Source organism: Pelobates fuscus, chromosome 7, assembly GCF_036172605.1.
Source record: "Pelobates fuscus isolate aPelFus1 chromosome 7, aPelFus1.pri, whole genome shotgun sequence".
Lineage (NCBI taxonomy): Eukaryota > Metazoa > Chordata > Amphibia > Anura > Pelobatidae > Pelobates > Pelobates fuscus.
In genome coordinates, this window is record NC_086323.1 from 118327895 (window position 1) to 118348114 (window position 20220).

At 40.8% G+C, this 20220-nt stretch overlaps 1 protein-coding gene across 1 annotated transcript in view; it reads left to right on the forward strand.

The window, feature by feature from the left end:
• The first annotated feature begins 5065 nt into the window (after window positions 1-5065).
• Window positions 5066-20220, forward strand: part of NCF4 (neutrophil cytosolic factor 4) — a 42602-nt gene continuing 27447 nt past the window's right edge. The window contains exons 1-4 of the mRNA XM_063426502.1: window positions 5066-5192; window positions 6828-6930; window positions 8091-8175; window positions 8500-8653. Of these exons, the coding sequence (XP_063282572.1) occupies window positions 6899-6930; window positions 8091-8175; window positions 8500-8653 (271 nt within the window). The 5' untranslated portion in view covers window positions 5066-5192; window positions 6828-6898. The remainder of the gene's footprint in view (window positions 5193-6827; window positions 6931-8090; window positions 8176-8499; window positions 8654-20220) is intronic.

Sequence of the window (20220 nt, forward strand, 5' to 3'; positions counted from 1 at the left end):
CTCTGAAACTGAGATGAAGTGGTCTGGGTACCTGTAGTGTCCATTTAATTGTGATAGGAGTACCACATGCTTTGATTAGTTGGCAGATAATCTAAGTAATCATATTATCACATAGAGATTATTTAATACAAATATAAATAAAGGTAATAGATTACAACATATACAACTATAGCAAATAGTAACCAATAATGTATGCCACATGTAAACTATAACGATTGCAAGAATAGTGTCAAGTATTGGCTAAACCAATTATTGAAACATACCATTTTTCACAATATAATACGCATGCCTTCCTTATTTCTGAAAGGTGTTCATTATTGATGTCTGTTACTGTGCTGGTAATCTTGCATCATTGTCAGCTTTCCAGTGGAGGGCAAACCTGTATTGCATGGGAAACTAATATTACTCAATAGGATATGAAACCAAGAAGTTAGTTGAAGGTTAAAAACAAACAAAAAAACAACAACTCTCGGCTGGCTGTGCGTGCTGTGATTTGTAGTTCAACAGTCAAAGGGAAAAAAAATAAAACACAAACGCACACAACTCTCAGAGCAGCCTATCCTTATTGAATTGCTTGTTCTAAGACTCTTTACCGAGATTTTTTTAAATTAATGATGGGATCAAAACTTTAAATAGGAACACATGACAAATAGAATCATGATCTAATGCTTCCTGATGTATACATTTTCCATAAGACCTAAACAAGATTCCTGTTTTGATATACATGCTATATTTTTATTATTATTATTATTGCCATTTATATAGCGCCAACAGATTCCGTAGCGCTTATTTTCAGTATACTATTTTACTTCACTCACTGTAAAGCTATGTGAAATGTGAGAGCTTTATAAATAAATGATATACTCCCTATGATTTATTACATTACTGACCTTTGGCAGGCAGTCTGCTTAATAGAAGAACTACATTAAGTGGTGAAAACACTATCCCGAGAGAGCTTTAAAGCTACGCTGTCTTATTTAAATAGGATTCAGAGTGTATTATTTGTGTTTAATATATAGTTTGTAATGTCAGCAGGCCATATTTTGAAGGTATGTTATTTTGTTGAGGGATCAGTGAAAATTATGAATAAAAATGCTGCCACATAATGTAAACGTCATTACGGGCTTAGTAAATGACTAGAGAGAGTGGGGTACCATCACAAAATTCAATGCGAAAATTCTGGAAACTATGCCAACGGACAAAACATTGAAAATTACCAATAACTTGTATTAATCTGATTTTATTTCACATAATATTTTGTTTTCTTTCAAATGTATATTAAAGATTTAGCAATTGACTTCACAATCCAGTTCAGTCCTGGCCCAGCCAGGCACAAACACAGAAGATAAGTAGAAACATTGTTTCTTCACGCACATGTTCAACGTCAGAAAAGGGCAGAGCTTACATCAATGATTGTGTTTAATAGTTGTGAACTAAAAATGTGTCTTTCACCCCAGATTACTGCATTAGCCAATCAAACTTTAGGTGGTATTAGTAGGCTGAAAGTTCTGCTCTAACCTGCTCCCAGCTTATTATTACAAATAGTTAAATTATTTGGGTCGGCACATAGATACATACCAAGATACATACCACTATTGAACCAATTCAACTGAGACTACACTCGTCCTTGGCCCAACCAATTCAAATCAGCGATGGGCTACTGTGATAGGGTGAAAAGTCTCAGCTGACACTCTCCGCCAATCACTAGCATTCATCACTGATTTGTCTAATGCAGAGGCATCAGTCAGAAAAGCAGAGAGCTGCCTAGCTGCCAGCAACAGGGACCCTCCTTCAGCGTTAAACCATTTCAAACAGTTAACTTTGAACGTGGGGAGAGGGGATGTAGGAACTGGGGACTCCAGGCGCTATAGCCACTTCAGTGAGATATTGGTATGGTTATAGTGCCTAGAGGGTCCTTTAACCCCTTAAGGGCACATGACATGTGTGACATGTCACGATTCCCTTTTATCCCAGAAGTTTGGTCCTTAAGGGGTTAAACTATTTGATTGTCTCTTCCCAGACCCGTAGCTTTTAGGCTGGTAAAACGTAAAATTATTTTTTGTTCTGCTGTAGCTGAGAATCTACCTTTTAGCCACCCCTACTTTAAGCAGTAGATTATCTTATTTTAGACCTGTAGCCTTTCATTTCAATGCAATAAACATTCTCACTGTCTTGCAGCACAGCATTTGGTGTTTAAGTGACCCCAGGGACTGGTTGATTAATATGCGCCACAGATATAAAACAATTGATTTTTGCAGCTGCATTGCTAATGTGGCTGCACCTTTTCAAATGGCTTTTCCTTTTGTGCACTTCCACTGCATTTGATTCAGACACATTTGACGGATAAAGCCGTAACATAATATCTTCTGCCATCCAATAGAGCATAAGCAGAATTTTACATTCCCTCAAAGCTTTCAAAATCACATTAAAACTACGCAATAGCATATTTATTAGTAGATTCAGCTAGCAGCACTACCCGTAAAGGTACATTAGCGTGCTCTTAAAATACAATCGGACTGCCAGAATACCATACGAATGGGATAGAAAATAGCAGCCATTGCATGTTTTTTGCTAAGATATAGCAGGGGAAAATGATATCTCCCTTCTCCATACATACCTTCCAGCTATCTTTATGTGGTCTGTACAACTTAGGCATGCTAAACACTACCCAAGCTGTTACAAACAGAAAACATGTGCATTTACAAATAACCTATGTAGTGGTTATGGTGCCAGGAGTGGCCTGGCAACCTCCCAGAGTAATTTTTCAAATCATTTAAGAATGGTTTATGTCCCTGCAGGAGATACTTGTCTCCATTAAATGAAGCATTGCCCGATACAGAGTCATGCAGAGGGCAGCTCTGTTTTAGATCAGTGGAGCTAACCATATTCTCCTTGCAGGGATTTCCGAAAGCAGGCATTGCAGCTACAGGTACCCTGGAGTACCCAGGTAAGTTGTCTGAGTGTTCTACGCAGTGTCTTATCTGTTCCTAGAACTGGACTCTTCTGGACAGTGAATTCAAATGTCCCACCTGGAATTTGCTGAAGCCAGTGCCCCAACTTGGGGGTCACAGCCCTGAGTGCTCCTGTCAAAAAATGGGACTGCTAGTGCCATCACTTTCCACATGCTTTCTTGCTCCTCTTTCAGTCCTTGACATTTGCCCACCTTCTCATGTTCCTTCTTCATGATGTTATGGTCACTGGGTATTGCCATATCCACTACTACTGCAGTCTTCCAGTCCTTGTCTACCACCACGATGTCAGATTGGTTAGTCAGTACTTGCTTGTCTGTCTGGCATTCTAAACAACTCCTTGTGGTAACTCCCATCTTGACTTAGGCAGGTCCAGCGACCGCGGTATGTACGCCAGTGCATGCAGATACACATACACTTAAAGGACCACTACAGACACCCAGATCACATCAGCTCAATGAAGTGGTCTGGGGGCCAGGTCCCTCTTGTTTTAACACTTCAGAGAAACTGCTATGTGCTATGTTTCACTGAGGGTTAATCCAGCCTCTAGTGGCTGTCTCATTAACAGCCGCTAGAGGAGCTTCCGCGATTCTCACTGTGAAAATCACAGTGAGAAGATGCTTTCCTATGGGCGGTTTGAATGCGCGCGCAGCTCTTGCCACGCATGCGCATTCGGAGCTGAGAGACGGATCGGGGAGGAGAGATCCCCAGCGCCAAGGGAGTCCGGCACTGGAGAAAGGTAAGTGCTTAAGACACACACACACACACTCTCACGAACAGATGCATACACACTAGCTAACAGACACACACACTCTCACGAACAGACGCATACACACTAGCTAACAGAAACACACATTTACTGACAGACACACACTCGGTGACAGACATACATACACACTCACTGACAGACAGACACATACACACTCACTGACAGACAGACACATACACACTCACTTACAAAACACACACTCACTAACAGACTCACACAAACTAACACACTCAGTAACAGACATCATCTTCCGGCTCCGGTATCAGTGCGGTGCGCGAGGGAGCTGAAGAGGAAGCACTCAGGGGAGACTGCTCCCTCGCGCGCCCGCCCGGTGATACCAGGGCCAGCCTCGGGGGGCCCTGAGGTGGCCAGCTCCTGAGCCCCCCAGGAGAAGAGGCTGGCCACAGTGGCATACATACCGGGTATGTACGCCACTGTGCACTGTATGTTCTGACACCTTTCCATCATGGCCAGTATTAAGTTCTTAAGCAATTTGAGCTTCAGTAGCTTTTCTGTGTGTGATAGGACCAGATGGTCTAGCCTTCACTACACATGTGCATCAATGCGCCTTGGGCGCCCATGACCCTGACGTTAGTTTAATGGTTGCCCTGCACAACTTTTGGTAAGTACTAATCACTGCATATTGTCACAATTTGGCCCTTGTCAAAGTCACTCAGATCTTTTTGGTTGCCAATTTTACCTTCTTCCAACACATGACGTCCCACTCCTTGACAGATGCCATTGTAACAATAATCAATGTTATTCAGTTCACCTGTCAGCGGTTTTAATGTTGTGTGTGTATATATATATATATATATATATATATATATATATATATATATATATATATATATTAGGATATGTCCAGGTGCATGGCTGTTCTGAGAAATTTTAGATGACTTGCTAGCAATTTATTCAATGTAATATAGAACAAGAACAATTTATCGTATTTCTAAACACATTTATTGTAGTTTAAAGACACATTGCTGTAAGTATTATTGCTGTGGAGCTCTGTTATACACTCAGACACACCCAACAATATAGAACTCCTAGAAAAGAGGGACTGATGGATTGGTTCCCAAATTAGCAACTGACTCTTCTAAACAGAGACACTTGGCACGTGTGATATGTGGTCCTGGTTAAGCATGAAAAAAAAAACCTGTATTCCCTCATATTTGTAATTGGGCAGCATGCACAGAGGTTCACCTGTCGCAAAAACTGAGTGGGGGCGGAGAAAGTTTCATTATGTCACCACTTCCTACATATCTCCTTCTGCATTTCAGAAACTCTTTAATGCAAACTTCCCCTTTCTGTGTCATTACCAGAATATAAACAGGAGTGTAAGAGAGGGGCACGTAAGTAGTCGTAATCTCTCTGTTTGTGCTGAGAGCCCCTGTGCAAGGGATCTGAGGCCAGAAAGTTGCAGCACGGTGGCTATCCAGCTTGTCTGACAGGTTAGTGCACTGTTCATAGCAGGTTGTCTTTATGATAAGTTACAATGTCACTGTAAGACTGGAGGGCTGGGGACGCTAGGGTGTGTGACACACTATAGTGATGATATCCTGAAGCAGCGGGTTATTGGTAATTGTGGATGTAACTTGAAACTGAAAGGAACTTAAGGCAAAGGAGGACTGGCAGGTTTTGGCCAGGTGACACATACACTCAATCAATAACCTTTTTTTGCACACAAATCTTACAAACTTCGATATGGATGGTCCTAGTTATATTGGCCATGTGATTTATGGGTTTTTACAGATGGAAGCTGTGGAAGCTGCACGGCTTGACATCATATATCCTTAGCTGTCATCTGTATGACCTGTTTGGTATGCGGGAGTATTCACCTAGAAATCTGCATGGTTAATAGAAATACTAGATAGCCACCAATGACAGCTTGCATGTTTTATTAGCTTCATGATGAGCACGGTGTCCTCTCACACGGTGGTCCCATACTCATCATAGTCTGGCAACCCAGAGACTTTCCAACACTTGAAATGGACAAAGAGGGATTTGGGACCAAAATAGGGACTCTCCCTCCCAAATAGGAGGGACACACGGGAGGTGTAGTCCTCTAGGCTAACAATTCCTTTCTGTTGCCTCATTCCTGCAGTAACATGCCAACTGGCACCTGCAGAGGGACAATAGGGGCAGGGACTGCAGAGGGTGCAGGGGGTATGGGTCTGCAAGGAGATAGGAACTGCCGTGGAGCAGGGGGTAGGGGGTTAGGGGCTGCAGGGGAGTAGGGGCTGAAGAAGGTGTAGGTGGGTAGGGGCTGCAGAGGGAGCAAGGGGATATTGGGCTACAGAAGGAGCATGGTGGTTGGAGTTGTAGGGGAAGCAGGGGGTAAGGGCTGCAGGGGGAGAGCAGAAGGTAGGGGGGCTGCAGAAGGAACAGGGGGATTGGAGTTGCAGAGGGGGTAGGGGCTGCAGGGGGAGAGAAGGGGGTAGGGGCTGCAGAGCTTGTAGAGGCCATGGGATGATGGGAGTTTGTTTAAAGGTATAGGGAGTTTGGGAGTAGAAGGGCTGTGATGGGGCAGTAGTGGGGGAGAATATAAAGCAGCCACCTAAACAGTGAGGGTTATTCTATAGTATTAGGATACAGGTATAGCGTTTCTTTAACCCCTTAAGAACCCATGACATGTGTGACATGTCATGATTCCCTTTTATTCCACAAGTTTGGTCTTTAAGGGGTTAAGGAAAAAAAGGACCAAGCAACAATATGCTGCAGCTGCACTAATCACCAAATTATTATACTGGTTTATACCTCCAACACTGATTATCTCACTTGTGCTAATGCATAAATATTGTCTGCTGCCGCTGCCACCAATGTGATGACAATTAATAGTGCATATGGTTTCTAGATCTCCATAAAGTTCCTCCAAAGAACCGGGATTAAGTGATCATCCACAGGTGCAAACCCGCACTCGTTTACTGTATTCTCTACTTGATGTCATATCACAGAACAATACTCAAAGCTGCATACAACCAATCAGTCACACTGTATGCCTCAAAGATGTCTCCATCATTACACAATATGATGCATAATGTGTCTTTGTAACAGGTTAGACTAGAACATATTCCTTTTTCTGACAGGTGAGATTGCCATCAGGTTTTTCCTGTCACTGTTTGGAAGACTTTTTATCTTCATTTCTGTGAAACCAAGGATGTCCCTCCCACGCCAGCTTCGGGATGAGAGGTAAAAGGCACATGTCACGAAGACTAGCTATACATACATTTACACATGCAAAATATCTGTAATCCATACTGTATTTTAAGAGCAAACTGTTGGCAGCTGTTAAAAGTACAGTAATTCTGTGAAAGCCCTACTTGCATGTTTCATGTAAAAGATATTAATTAACTATACTGAATAATACTTACTTTATACTTACTTACTGAATATCCTTACTCTAATCATTAAGCCAAGCTTGTAAATGTTACCATCATAGTAAAGTTATCTATTTATGGATTTATGTAGATTATGAACTAAGCAAACTCTTATGAGATTATAGCCAGTAGTACACCGCCAGATAATATAATCTCATTCTGTGCTATAGTAATTTAATCACCAGTATACTATCGTAAAATGCCATATCAATCACAATATACCACTGTATATTGCCCTCACAGTCACCAATATACTACTCTATAATGCCATCACAGTCACCAATATACCACTGTATAATGCCCTCAGTCACCCATATATCACTGTATAATGCCCCCACAGTCACCAATATACCACTGTACAATACCATCACAGTCACCATTATACCACTGTATAAAGTCATCAATCACCAATATACCACGGTATAATGTCATCACTGTCTCCACTATACCACTGTATAATGCCGTCAGTCACCCATATATCACTGTATAATGCCCTCAGTCACCCATATATCACTGTATAATGCCCCCACAGTCACCAATATACCACTGTACAATACCATCACAGTCACCAATATACCACTGTATAAAGTCATCAGTCACCAATATACCACGGTATAATGTCATCACTGTCTCCACTATACCACTGTATAATGCCCTCAGTCACCCATATATCACTGTATAATGCCCTCAGTCACCCATATATCACTGTACAATACCCTCACAGTCACCAATATACCACTGTATAAAGTCATCAGTAACCAATATACCACGGTATAATGTCATCACTGTCTCCACTATACCAGTGTATAATGCCATCAGTCACCAGTATACCACTGTATAATGTCATCACAGTCTCCAGTATACCACTGTATAATGTCATCACAGTCTCCAATATACCACAGTATAGTACCATCTTGTTTGCTAGTCTTATCTCAGCTACTGACCTTCTTTGCTCTGCTTTCTGTTCCTTAGTGATTTTGACCAGTTACCTGAAGATGTTGCTGTATCTGCTCACGTAGCAGATGTGGAGGAGAAAAGAGGCTTTACTGTATATTATGTAAGTCCTATAATTTCCATATATGCTTGGAGTTTGTTGTGTTTTGATTTCTTCAGTTTGACCAGTGGCATAGAACCATTCCAATATTCCATCTGCTTTACTTGTTGCTTCTTTGAGTGCACCTCCAGTAGGGTAAATGGGTAACTTCATATTTAGAATCTAAAAGAAATATACAGATTTTATTCCACCTTACCAGAGTCTGTGAAATCCTTAAATATGTCCGTGTCTCTAAGGACTCAGCTATAGCATTAGCAGACACACATACTCTTTACTTAAACCTCTCTCTGTTGCTCTGAATCAAATGTAACCTGTTGTTCCTTGCAGGCTTTTGTGATCGAGGTGAAAACCAAAGGTGGTAGCAAGTATTTTATATACAGAAGATACAGCCAATTTTTCACTCTCCATGCCAAACTGGAACTTAACTATGGCCCGGAGAATAGCATACCCCCGTATGTCTGCATACTTCCTGTCTTACCACGTAAGTGCTCTACAAACCTTAAATCCCACCATTTGTAACAGCCACCAGCACTGTGCTCTTTTCTTACTTGTTCTGAATCTTACAAGACTTCTAACCCTTCTAAGTTAATCAACATCTTTTCACATCTTATGATAAGAAGGTCATTCTGTTTCTTTATATCCAGTGAGCAGTCTCTCTATTTGTGATATGCTTTCTGTCCAATATAGTTTGTTATCAATACTCACTTTCAGGTCCCAGTTGCAAAAAGTAAGTCTACGAACCCATCACTTTCTCCACTGTTTACCATCCTTTAAGTAACTCACATTATCCTGCTCATAAACATGTGTATCCTAGGGTGTATTATCAACAGATAATTAAAGCTGTCTTTATTGCAGGGCAAAAGGGGCAAACAACCTTGGGCCCCATAATTTACAGGGGTCCACTGCAACATCTGTCCCTTGCTCCCCTTGGCAATGATGGTCACTAGCTGTGGAACTAAAGCCTATGCAGCCAGTGTCCTGCAAGCTGCAGGGGGCCCATCAGGTGTACCACATATTATTATAGTATTTGTTTATACATCCCAGAATACAAATACAAACACTACATACAAACACACTCCGCATTCAAACGCAAACACTACACACAAGTAAACCACTTGTTTCAAATGACATTAGCACAAACACACAAGTGCATGGCGATAGACGTTCACACAAGATATATGACATTTCACATTTTGGGGGAAAAGCACGAGTTACCACCCACGGTAAAATAATTCCAAACGGCATTTGATGTTTCTGACAAAAAAATTTAATACAGCAGAATCGTGTAAACATGGGGACAGAAGTTAAATTAAATGGGTATGGAACCCGAGGGGAAGCCACAAAGTCATGACTTGGGGTCCAAACCTTTTAACATGTGAACAGACCTTTTAGTGGACTGTTGTTCAAAGGGAGCATATTTGCTCCCTAGTGACACATATTGGTGGCCATAACCATTGCATGAATGTTTAATCTCAACTGAACATTGTCTACGTGAAGCATATCACTTCACAGAAATGAAATATCCATAACAATAACCATATACCTTAGTTTAGATAAAGTTGTTTTATAATATGGTTTAATACAGTTAATAAAGCCATTTTAATATGTGCATGTTTTTCAGTTTCTTTTCGAGTGGGGTGGTAGAGGGAATTCGGAGTACGTGGATGCAGGGGTTCAAGGTGAGGGGTGAAAGTTTCGGAGGGTGGGAGGCCAGGGTCAATTAAGGGTTATTCTAGCTTTAGTGACTGAATAATCCAAATTTTATTAACGACAGGAGGCGAATATTTGCTTTATCTTTCTTTACTGAACCTCCCAGCAGCAAAGGAACAGTTAACAGTAATGTAAAAAGTTCAACCAATCAGATTGTATAACAGTATTATATGATGTCATCAAACTCCTCCCATATCCTCTTTCTTGCTGTGGCCGATGATATGTCTGTGTCAACCCTGTAAACCGTAACGATGAACTGTGGACTAAGTTGAAGTCCTGATGTAGTCAACCATGTAAATATTCAGCGTGATTGAAGAATCCATATGTACAAGTGTAGGTATTTTTCACACTAAGGGAACAGAGAAAAAAGACATGAGAGTATAGGTTCTCATACTAGATGAATGCAATTTTACGGCATGCATGTTAAGAACAATAACTGTAATTACTTCTTGTAAAAAAATGTTGAATATTTCAAACACTAGGTTAGAAGTGTTGTGGCGTGAATCTATGGCAGATGGTGTATGAATTGTGTGGAACAGATAGACTGGAACATATATAGTAACTTACCTAGGCGGGTATAATAATAATGAGAATAAAGAAGGGGGGGGGAAATATTCGCCTCCTGTCGTTAATAAAATTTAGATTATTCAGTCACTAAAGCTAGAATAATCCCTAATTAAGACAGGAGGCTTCATATTTGCTGTTTTAACGCTCCTAAATGATAGAGGATGCAGCGTGTGACATAGGTTTGAAGTAGAATGTACGAAAGGTAGACTCCCTAGAGACCAATCCGCAGATGACAGGATGTCTGATAAGGAACTACCCGCACGAAAGGCTGAGGATGCAGCTGCTGTTCTGACCGAGTGCGCTCCGAAGGAAGAGTCAACTCCTGCTTGCGTTAGTATCCATCTGATCCACCGTGCGACGGTGGGGGTCGACACAGGCTTGTGTGGTTTGACGTAGGATACGAGAAGGGGTCCTGTAGGGGGACGTAGAGAGGTTGTGGCATTTATATAATGCCTTACGCAGAGCGCCACGCAAAGTGATTGTCTATTCGGGAAATAGGGGTAAAAGACAGATGATGAATTAGTCTTAGTACGCTTGGTAATATAAAAAGGTAATGCCTTCGGGTGAGAAGGTTATGGCGTGGAAATCGAAGGCTCGAATGTCTGAGACCCTACGGAAGGATACCAGACATAGGAGTAAGGCCAGTTTGGCAGAAAGTTGGCGTAATGTCAGATTCTCATTAGAGGGCCATGATTCTAAAAGGGAGAAAACCTGAGTGACATCCCAGAAATTAGAATATTTAGGACAGGGACGTCTGGCTAGCCTGATTCCTCGTAAAAGTCTACAGACTGAAGGGTGTTTTCCTATTGATGCATTATCAATAGGGTTGTGGGCCGCAGAGATGGCTGATCTAAAAACATTAATAGATCTGTAAGACTTGCCCTGATCGAAAAGGGTAGATAGGAAATTCAGAATAATGGTCAGAGGTGCTGAAAAGGGATCGGTATCCCTTTTCAAACACCAGCCGGCCCAAGATCGCCATGCAGAGAGGTAAGCTCGTCTGGTACCTGTGGCCCATGAGTCCCATAGGAAAGCCTGAGCTGTCTCTGAAAGTCCTGACACGTTCCAGGATCCCCTGAAACGGTCCAGGCCACAAGCTGGAGTCGGCCCTGAAGGGCGAGTGGGGGACAGAGCCCTGTTGGGTCTTTGAGGATGTTGGGAAGTTGAGGTAGAAGAATTGGGTAATTCGCAGATAATTCTAGTAGGGTTGGGAACCAAGTCTGGGCTCTCCATAGGGGAGTGACAATGACTATCGTTACTACTAGGGCTTTGACCCTGTAAAGGGTGCGTTGGATCATGGAGAAATGTGGGAACGCATATGCGCCTGTCACCGGACAAGGATGCAGAACTGCATCGACTGCCCGGGACTGGGGGTCTGGGAGCCAGCTGAAAAAGGCCTCCGTCTGGCGATTGAGCCGAGATGCGAATAGGTCCAGTGAGAGGTGTGGTGACATTCTGTCATCAAACTAATATGGTGACTAGGGGTCATGTGACCAAGCTCATGTATGCCTTTCTCACAGTGGGATAAGCTTTACCTTTGATATGGTAATTCAATGCCTTTACAGGTCAGGAAAGAGATAACCACTCCCCCCTATCCCCATTCCTTTCTGTTCCTTCTTGGCTGTGCTACTAAGCAGACCCTTAAGCAGACATGGGCTAATTTTTATCATGGTGAACTGTGAGTGGGATCTGGTGATTTTATAAGATTTAGTTGTTATTGTTAGTTAGGTTGTTGTTGCTGTTGTTGTTGTTGTTGTTGTTGTTGGTATAGTTAGTTAGATTGTGTGTCATTATTTGTATGTTGTTGTTGTTTTGTCTCTGAATAAATATTTGTTAAAGTAGACGGACCAGAGTTTATATGTGTATGCGTACATAATAATTTATAGAGTTTGGTAATACACCACATGTGGCGACCATGAATTTTAGACTTCTACAACAAATGTTTGTGAGGCGCAATAACTACCATATTGATACATAATCTAAGAGCAAGAGACTTTATAGCATAGGATTCGTTGTTGAAACAAATATACATATGTGTTTTGTTGACTGTTTTAAATTTGTGTATTGTGACTGACATATTTTGTTGCAAATTGTAGTATTTATAGGTTTAACTTTGTTTCTGTACAGTTTTAAAGTATTGGTGATAAAAAGGGAAAATTGAAAAGTTTCACTGCATTGGAACCTTTGATGTTTTGGCCATTTTAATAGCCCATGTGCTGTATTGTCTCTCTCTTGTTGCAACTAACTAGAATGAAACTTAATCTATTTTAATTGTTTTCTTAGATGTTACATTTTGAGGCTTCCCTGCATTCTAAGTTTAAATAGCAAAATTTTTTGTTGTTGTTATCTTTTGTCTGTTTGAATAATTGAATTCAGGATAGGAGCATAATGTTTGTGCATTATGACTGACAGAACGTATTTTGTTGCAAATTGTAGCATTTATAGTTTAATTTTGTTTCTGCACAGTTTTAAATTATTGGTGATTAAAGGGGAAGATTGAATAGTTGCACTGCATTCGTATTATTGATGTTTCGGCCATTTTTAATAGCCCATGTGCTGTATTGTCTCTCTCCTGTTGCAACTAACTAGAACTAAACTGAATATATTGTAATTGTTTTTAGATGTTACATTTTGTACATTTTGTGGCTTCACTGCATTCTAAGTTTAAATAGCAAACTGTTTTTTTTTTTTTTTTGGTTCTCTTTTGTCTGTTTGAACCATTGAATTCTGGGTAGGAGCATTGTGTTTACATGATAAAGGTATTGGGGCTAATACAGTGTGGTGGCTATTGTTTAGCCAGGTTACCATTTCCATTTTTACACTGGAGTGTGTTTAATAGAAAATGAACAGTTTGTATTTGAGGTAAATATTATGAAGTAAAGGTGCCTATGCTAGATTGTTATATGGTTGGGAATTATCATTGTGACGTTACAATCAGGTATTTTACAGTTCCCATATCTTCCTTTAAATCATTCTGTTTATTTGTAAACCCCCCACCCCCTCCCCTTAAACAAAGGCAGAAGGGTGGTTTTGTGTTTTGCTATCTGTGGGCATTTGTTGTATTGAGACTGTGAAGTTTTTTTCTTAAAAGACAAGAGTTTGTTTGAATAGGTTAATGTAATTAAGTTTCTCAAATGGTTCAATCTATTTGGAGCCAGTTTCAGTTTTTTTTTTTTTTTTTTTAATTAATCCCATTGTTAAAAGCTTGTTGTTGTTTTTTTCTTAGTCTGCTAGTCTATTTCGATTAAAGACTCAGGGAGAGCTCAGTTTTAAAATGTCATTTCTGGGTACTAAGTATTTTTCTGTAAAAGTACTAGAGTACTTCAAGAATGACATTGACAAACATGATGGACCATATGAGCTTCCAGAACCAGCAGGCCCCAATTGTGGAAAATATGAAGGTTTTATGGATGTTTTGACACAGATTGTTACTAATAAAAAGTGCAATATTAAGAAAAGGAAAAGCTTGGTGGCACAAGCGGTTGTTGCTGCAATAAGGGGTTTGGCAAGCATGGTAGTCGAATTGCAGCAAGCTAATTTAGTAACCACTAATAAAATGGAAGATGCTCTTGATGAAAGAGATTGTTTTAAAATATCTGCCTTAAGAACAAACAAAATGATCGAAGGGTTGGAGAAGGAATTAAAGGAAATAGAACAACAGAGAGATCACTGAACTCCAAGACCTAGTCATGGAATATAAAATGAAAATTAAAGAAAACACAAATAAATGGGATAAGGAGATTCCTAGAGTATGCCCAGACCAGTCGTATTATATACCTGAAAGTAAAGAACCAGTGCTGGGAACAAAGCACAAGGGAAATGTGCCAATTATAAATTGTGTCCCACAAGCCCCTATAATAATAACTGAACATTTTAATGTAAGCGAACTGCCTACTAGCTTCTCTAGACAGACAAGGACTATGTCAATCACAGACAAAGATAATTTCCAGAAATGGTGGGGAAGTATGCCAACTGACGACTTTAACACCTTTACACATTGGTTTATGAGGGGAGCAAATAGAGCAAAAAGAGGAGGTCTTAACTTAGAAGAATGGACAGAACTGTTAGAATATGCTATGGGTCCTTTGGCTAGCAGACTATTTGGATTTAACAACAGTGTGTCTGATCAGGCAGGAAGAACTGCTGCAACAAATTTCTATCTAGTCAGCATAGAGAAAGAAATAGCTAATATTATGATGAGGCCAGCAGATGGTCCTAGAGAGGTAGCTCAAAGGATATTGTTCTGGTATACGCTACGCCAACCTCAACAGCCTCTGGTCTTGGGCTCACCAGAACACATTGCTAAAGTAATGGAAGCCCTTCCCTGGGAGTGTCAAGAATTTGTCAGGCTTTTTGATCCAACACCAGCAGACTTAGAGATTGTACTAACTAGAGCTGACAATTGGTGGATTAAGCATCCTTCCTCAGAACAGGCCTTCTCCGTTTCAGCCATAAGAACATTCAAGGTTGACTCTGGTAGAGATTTAGATGGTAAATGGAGAAGCCAGAGGTGGGATGTACCCCAGAACAAGAGGGATAATGAGAACTGGAGACCAAAACAGGACTTTGACAAAAGATGGAGAGATCCACAGAGGGACCATAGGAATAGGGACAGTGCTAAAAGAAGCAATGTAATGGGAGATAATTGGAAAAATAGATGGGAGGGGCCTAAGGTAATCAATAATAATTGGAATAATAATAATACATGGGAGAGGCTAAAAAGGAGGGAGAAGAACTGCAAAAATCACAGTTGGCAAGAAAAACAGAGAAACAACAGGAACAGTTATTGGGAGAATAATTGGAGAAGGAACCATAGATGGGATGAGCATCAGACTAATAGACGGAATTGGGATAATTGGAGGAATAAAGAAGGGAATAGAGACTACTGGGACCTAAAGAGACAGACTGAGAGATTGGAGGCAGACGTGAAAGCGCTTAGGGAACAGATGAGGGAGGGAAATACTGATCAATTAGGGGTCCCCAGTAATTAATAACTCCCATAATGTTTGTTGTCCTCTACATCTGTATGTATGTATGTTTGTTTTTCTTTTGTTTCTATATTTTATCTGTCTCACCATTATCTCGTAACACTCCAGTTTAAAGAGGACCTTAGTATGTATTGTTATATATATATATATTTTTTTTTTTTCATATTAAGGATAAGCCTCTAAATTCATTAATTACAGTCAGGTGGGCCAAATTCCAAATATTTTTTGTTTTTATTAGTTTAGCACGCCTGCACTGCCAGCTATGTTTTTTTTTTTTTTTTTGATGCTGGATTAATAATTTAAAAAATCATAGTTTAAGTGAATTGTGGCCAACGTGAGGCTTATATTTGATCACACTGGAGAGATGTGATAGTGTAACTTTCTGTTGGTTTACAACAGTAAAAACATTAAAAGCATTTTTTTTTTTATTTGGTTCCCAACAAATATAGCCTCAAGTTGATTTTTGATTGATCTATAGATTGCACGCTGCCAAACTGTGTCATGGTAGCATTCAGTCTATTTTTTATTTTTTTTTTCTTCTCTCTCTCCATCTTTGATGCTTTGTTTTTTTGTTTTTTTTTTGCTTTTTGTCATTACGAATATAGGGAAATTAGATTGCCTTGAGTGAAGATGGCATAAAGAATAAAGTGACAATGTATGCTATTTGTTCTATTTGGCTATACGCAGGGGATTAAATAGTTGTGGGTATGAGAATTTGCACCTATGTTCAATTGCGAATACATTTTTCACCCTTACATCTTTCCCACTCACATTCATGTATTATAATTTTCGGTTAAAACTATGTACATTTTGTGATTATTGCATGTATTCACCAGTAAATTATAAATTACTAATATGGTTTTGTGTTCAACTCTCCATCAGGTGTGGAGTAAATGTCTAAATTAATCAAAATTTCAGGAGACATTTGTGGGTCTTTTACCTACATCTAAAATGTAAACATAGCCTTAAGACACCACAACCAAATAGATTTTATTAGAGAAAACTAGTTAAGCCTTTGACACAAGACAATACGCTGATTACTGTTGTACATTTTTCATTGTCTGTGTTTGATTCAAAGAACATTTTAATTGGAAGGCCCAGAGAGGTGAAGGTAACTGACATGTCCTGTCACAGTTTACTATACAGATGAAGAAGTGCTGGGATTACCAAGACAAACTATTATCATGAAAATGATTACTATTCAGATGAAGAGGTACTGGGATTACATGTCAAACTATTATCCTGAAAATGGATACTATACAGATGAAGAAGTGCTGAGATTACCGAGTCAAACTATTAACACAGCCCAGAATGAGGATAAAGTAACAGCAAGAAGCAGGAATTTGTGTCATTTCAAGGTGGTCACAGAATGAGTTTCCCCTACACTCATGAACTTGCATGTGCCATTAACCCCTTAAGGACCAAACTTCTGGAATAAAAGGGAATCATGACGTGTCACACACGTCATGTGTCCTTAAGGGGTTAAACAAACAAACCTCAAGCTTTGTAATGGATTGGCTAAGACAATATTCAAGGAGAATTAATTCTAAAATCACAGCTATCAAGCACACAGATCAGTCACAGTCTTCAGATTCCAGTCCCAGACTAAACTAAACATCATATTGTGTCATAAACTAGTGATAATTACTGTGTGGGGTTGATTGTGTCTGGATTTTACTTTACTTCACATGAACACATTACCATATAATATTAATGAACAACTACCAGGGTGCTTACCAACCCACTAGGGCAGTAGTTAATTTAAAAACGGAACAACTGAAAACAATAGAAATTGGGGGAATGTGGGGTGATGCAACCCCTGTTTGACTATATTCTTTCTCTCACTTTTAAATGTGCTCAACATAAGAGAAAAAAAAGTGAGGGAATGTGGTGACATTCTGTCATCAAACTAATATGGTGACTAGGGGTCATGTGACCAAGCTCATGTATGCCTTTCTCACAGTGGGATAAGCTTTACCTTTGATATGGTAATGCAATGCCTTTACAGGTCAGGAAAGAGATAACCACTCCCCCCTATCCCCATTCCTTTCTGTTCCTTCTTGGCTGTGCTACTAAGCAGATGTGCAGACGCCATGTGCTATCTTGGTGAACCATGTTATACTCTGTTGCTTCCTTTTCTTCCTTGGTGGATGTGATGTTGGACTTGCAGCAGTGAGCCATTACTAGATGTGAAGGCCTAACCGTGGGTGAGATCAAACGTGTGGGGAAGGGGATTACTATATAGATAGATAGATTTAAAAGGGTTGTTGCTCCGTGGGTCTGGGCTGTGTGTTTGTGATATATTTATAGTATTGTGTTGTTGCCTTCTAAATAAATACCTTTTAATGTAGACGAACCTTGTTTAATATTTATATTAATTTGGTGATACACCACAAGAGGGGGCCACAAAGACAGTGAATTTGATAGAATAGGTGAGGGGCCAATTGCCAATCGCTTACATCCCTCCAATGGTGGGAGAACCAGTCTGCGACTAGGTTGTCCGTGCCCGGAAGGTATTCCGCTCTGATAGATAAGTTTCTCTCTAGGAAGAATTGGTAGAGTTCCTTGGTAAGGTCCGACAGTAACTTGGATCGGGAACCTCCCAAACGATTCACATAATGTACTGCAGAGACGTTGTCCAAGCGTAGTACTAGTGAACAATTGAAGCAGTCGTTTGTGAAACTGCGAATTGCAAAAGATCCTGCGATCAATTCTAGGCAAATGATGTGCAGTGCTTTCTCGGAGGGGGACCATAGGCCTCCTGTGGACCGTTCAGAGCAAGTGGCGCCCCAACCTAGGAGACTGGCATCGGATTCCAGAATGAAATCCGGTTGGGATCCGAAGATGGCTTTGCCATTCCAGGCTTCCATGTTGTGGAGCCACCAATGAAGTTCTATACGAACTTCGTCTGTTAGGTGGATGTATTGATTGTAGGAGGTGGAACGGTGTAAATAGTATGTCTTGAGCCGTTGCATGGCTCGGTAGTGTAAGGGTCCTGGATAAATGGCCTGGATAGAGGTGGACAGTAGGCCTGTCAATAATTTTCTGACGGGTGAGGCCTGTAGCCTGTGAAGGCAATTCTGCTGTTCGTTCGGCCTCTATAACGTCCAGCTCTCCCAGAAAAACGGCCTGACTGGGAACGAAAAACTCTCCTAAAGGAGGATTGGGCCTTATTTAGGGTAGTGAATACCGCTACGTGTTTGGAGAGATCTCCAAAGAGTAATCCGTTGACCTCTGGTCCCAGTTCTCGGGAGCTCAGTAGTCTTGAATTTCATCGCCCCTATGAGATGTAGAACCCTCCAAGGGGTCAAAAATATCTTGTGCTGGGCGATTAATTGATAATTTCAGGGACTTGGCAGGAGCCTTTCCCTTGTCCGCGGAAATACTACTCCCTTTCCAAGGGCGTTTGCGAGTTGGTTCTTGGTCTGAGGGCTGAGAGTCCTCTGAGTCAGAGGATATGTGAGTGATGGGATTGATATCGCCAGTTTTTTCATGGAAGGCTGCTAACGCCTTAGGGATGGATTCGGCTATTGTGGAGACTAGCCAGGCTTTAAGTTCTTGAGACATTGTGGGTTCATTATTAACAGACATGTTTTAGTTTTAATAAATTAGTTAACAAATAATCTGAGATCAGATTGAAATGGGGTTCACCCAAAGTGTTTAGTGGATTAAATATGGGGGTCACCCAAATCAACGCAGTTGGTGTAAAGGGCGGCAAACAATAGTGGGGAAGACCACTAATTTTTTCCAGTGTGTTGTACCACTGTATCAAAGAAATGGTGGGGTTACCACACAAATAGTTAGACCCTTTATTAAAAGGTGTATGTCTGTCTGTAGTAAAGTGTGATGCACTTTAAGTAATATATGTTATACCAGTGAGGGTCACTCACTTAAGTAAATGGTGTGTAAACACTTGTTGGAGATTAGTGATGTACCGAACTGTTCGCTGGCGAATAGTTCCTGGCGAACATAGCGTGTTCGCGTTCGCCACGGCGGGTGAACACAAGCGTGGTTCGATCCGCCCCCTATTCGTCATCATTGAGTAAACTTTGACCCTGTGCCTCATGGTCAGCAGACACATTCCAGCAAATTAGCAGCAGACCCTCCCTTCCACACCCTCCCACCTCCTGTACAGCATCCATTTTAGATTCATTCTGAAGCTGCATTCTTAGATAGAGGAGGGAAAGTGTAGCTGCTGCTCATTTGATAGGGAAATTGATAGCTAGGCTAGGGTATTCAGTGTCCACTACAGTCCTGAAGGACTCATCTGATCTCTGCTGTAAGGACAGCACCCCAAAAAGCCCTTTTTAGGGCTAGAACATCAGTCTGCTGTTTTTTTTTCTGTGTAATGTAATTGCAGTTGCCTGCCTGCCAGCTTCTGTGTCGGCGTGTCACCTTCAGCGTGTACTCTGCCAACCTCTGCAAGTGCACTTTGCCACTCATATCTGGTGTCACAATAGCGTGCCTTTAAAAAGAAAAAACTTTTTCCACTGTTATAGATTGAATAGCAGTTAGTTGTCTTCAAGCGGGTGTCAGGCCTACAGCGTGTACTCTGCCAACCTCTGCCAGTGCACATTGCCACTCGTATCTGGTGTCACTATAGCGTGCCTTTAACCCCTTAAGGACCAAGCTTCTGGAATAAAAGGGAATCATGACGTGTCACACACGTCATGTGTCCTTAAGGGGTTAAAAAGAAAAAAAGTTTTTCACTGTAAGCTAATAGCAGTCAGTGTCCTTCAAGCGGGTGTCAGGCTTTCAGCGTGTACTCTGCCAACCTCTGCAA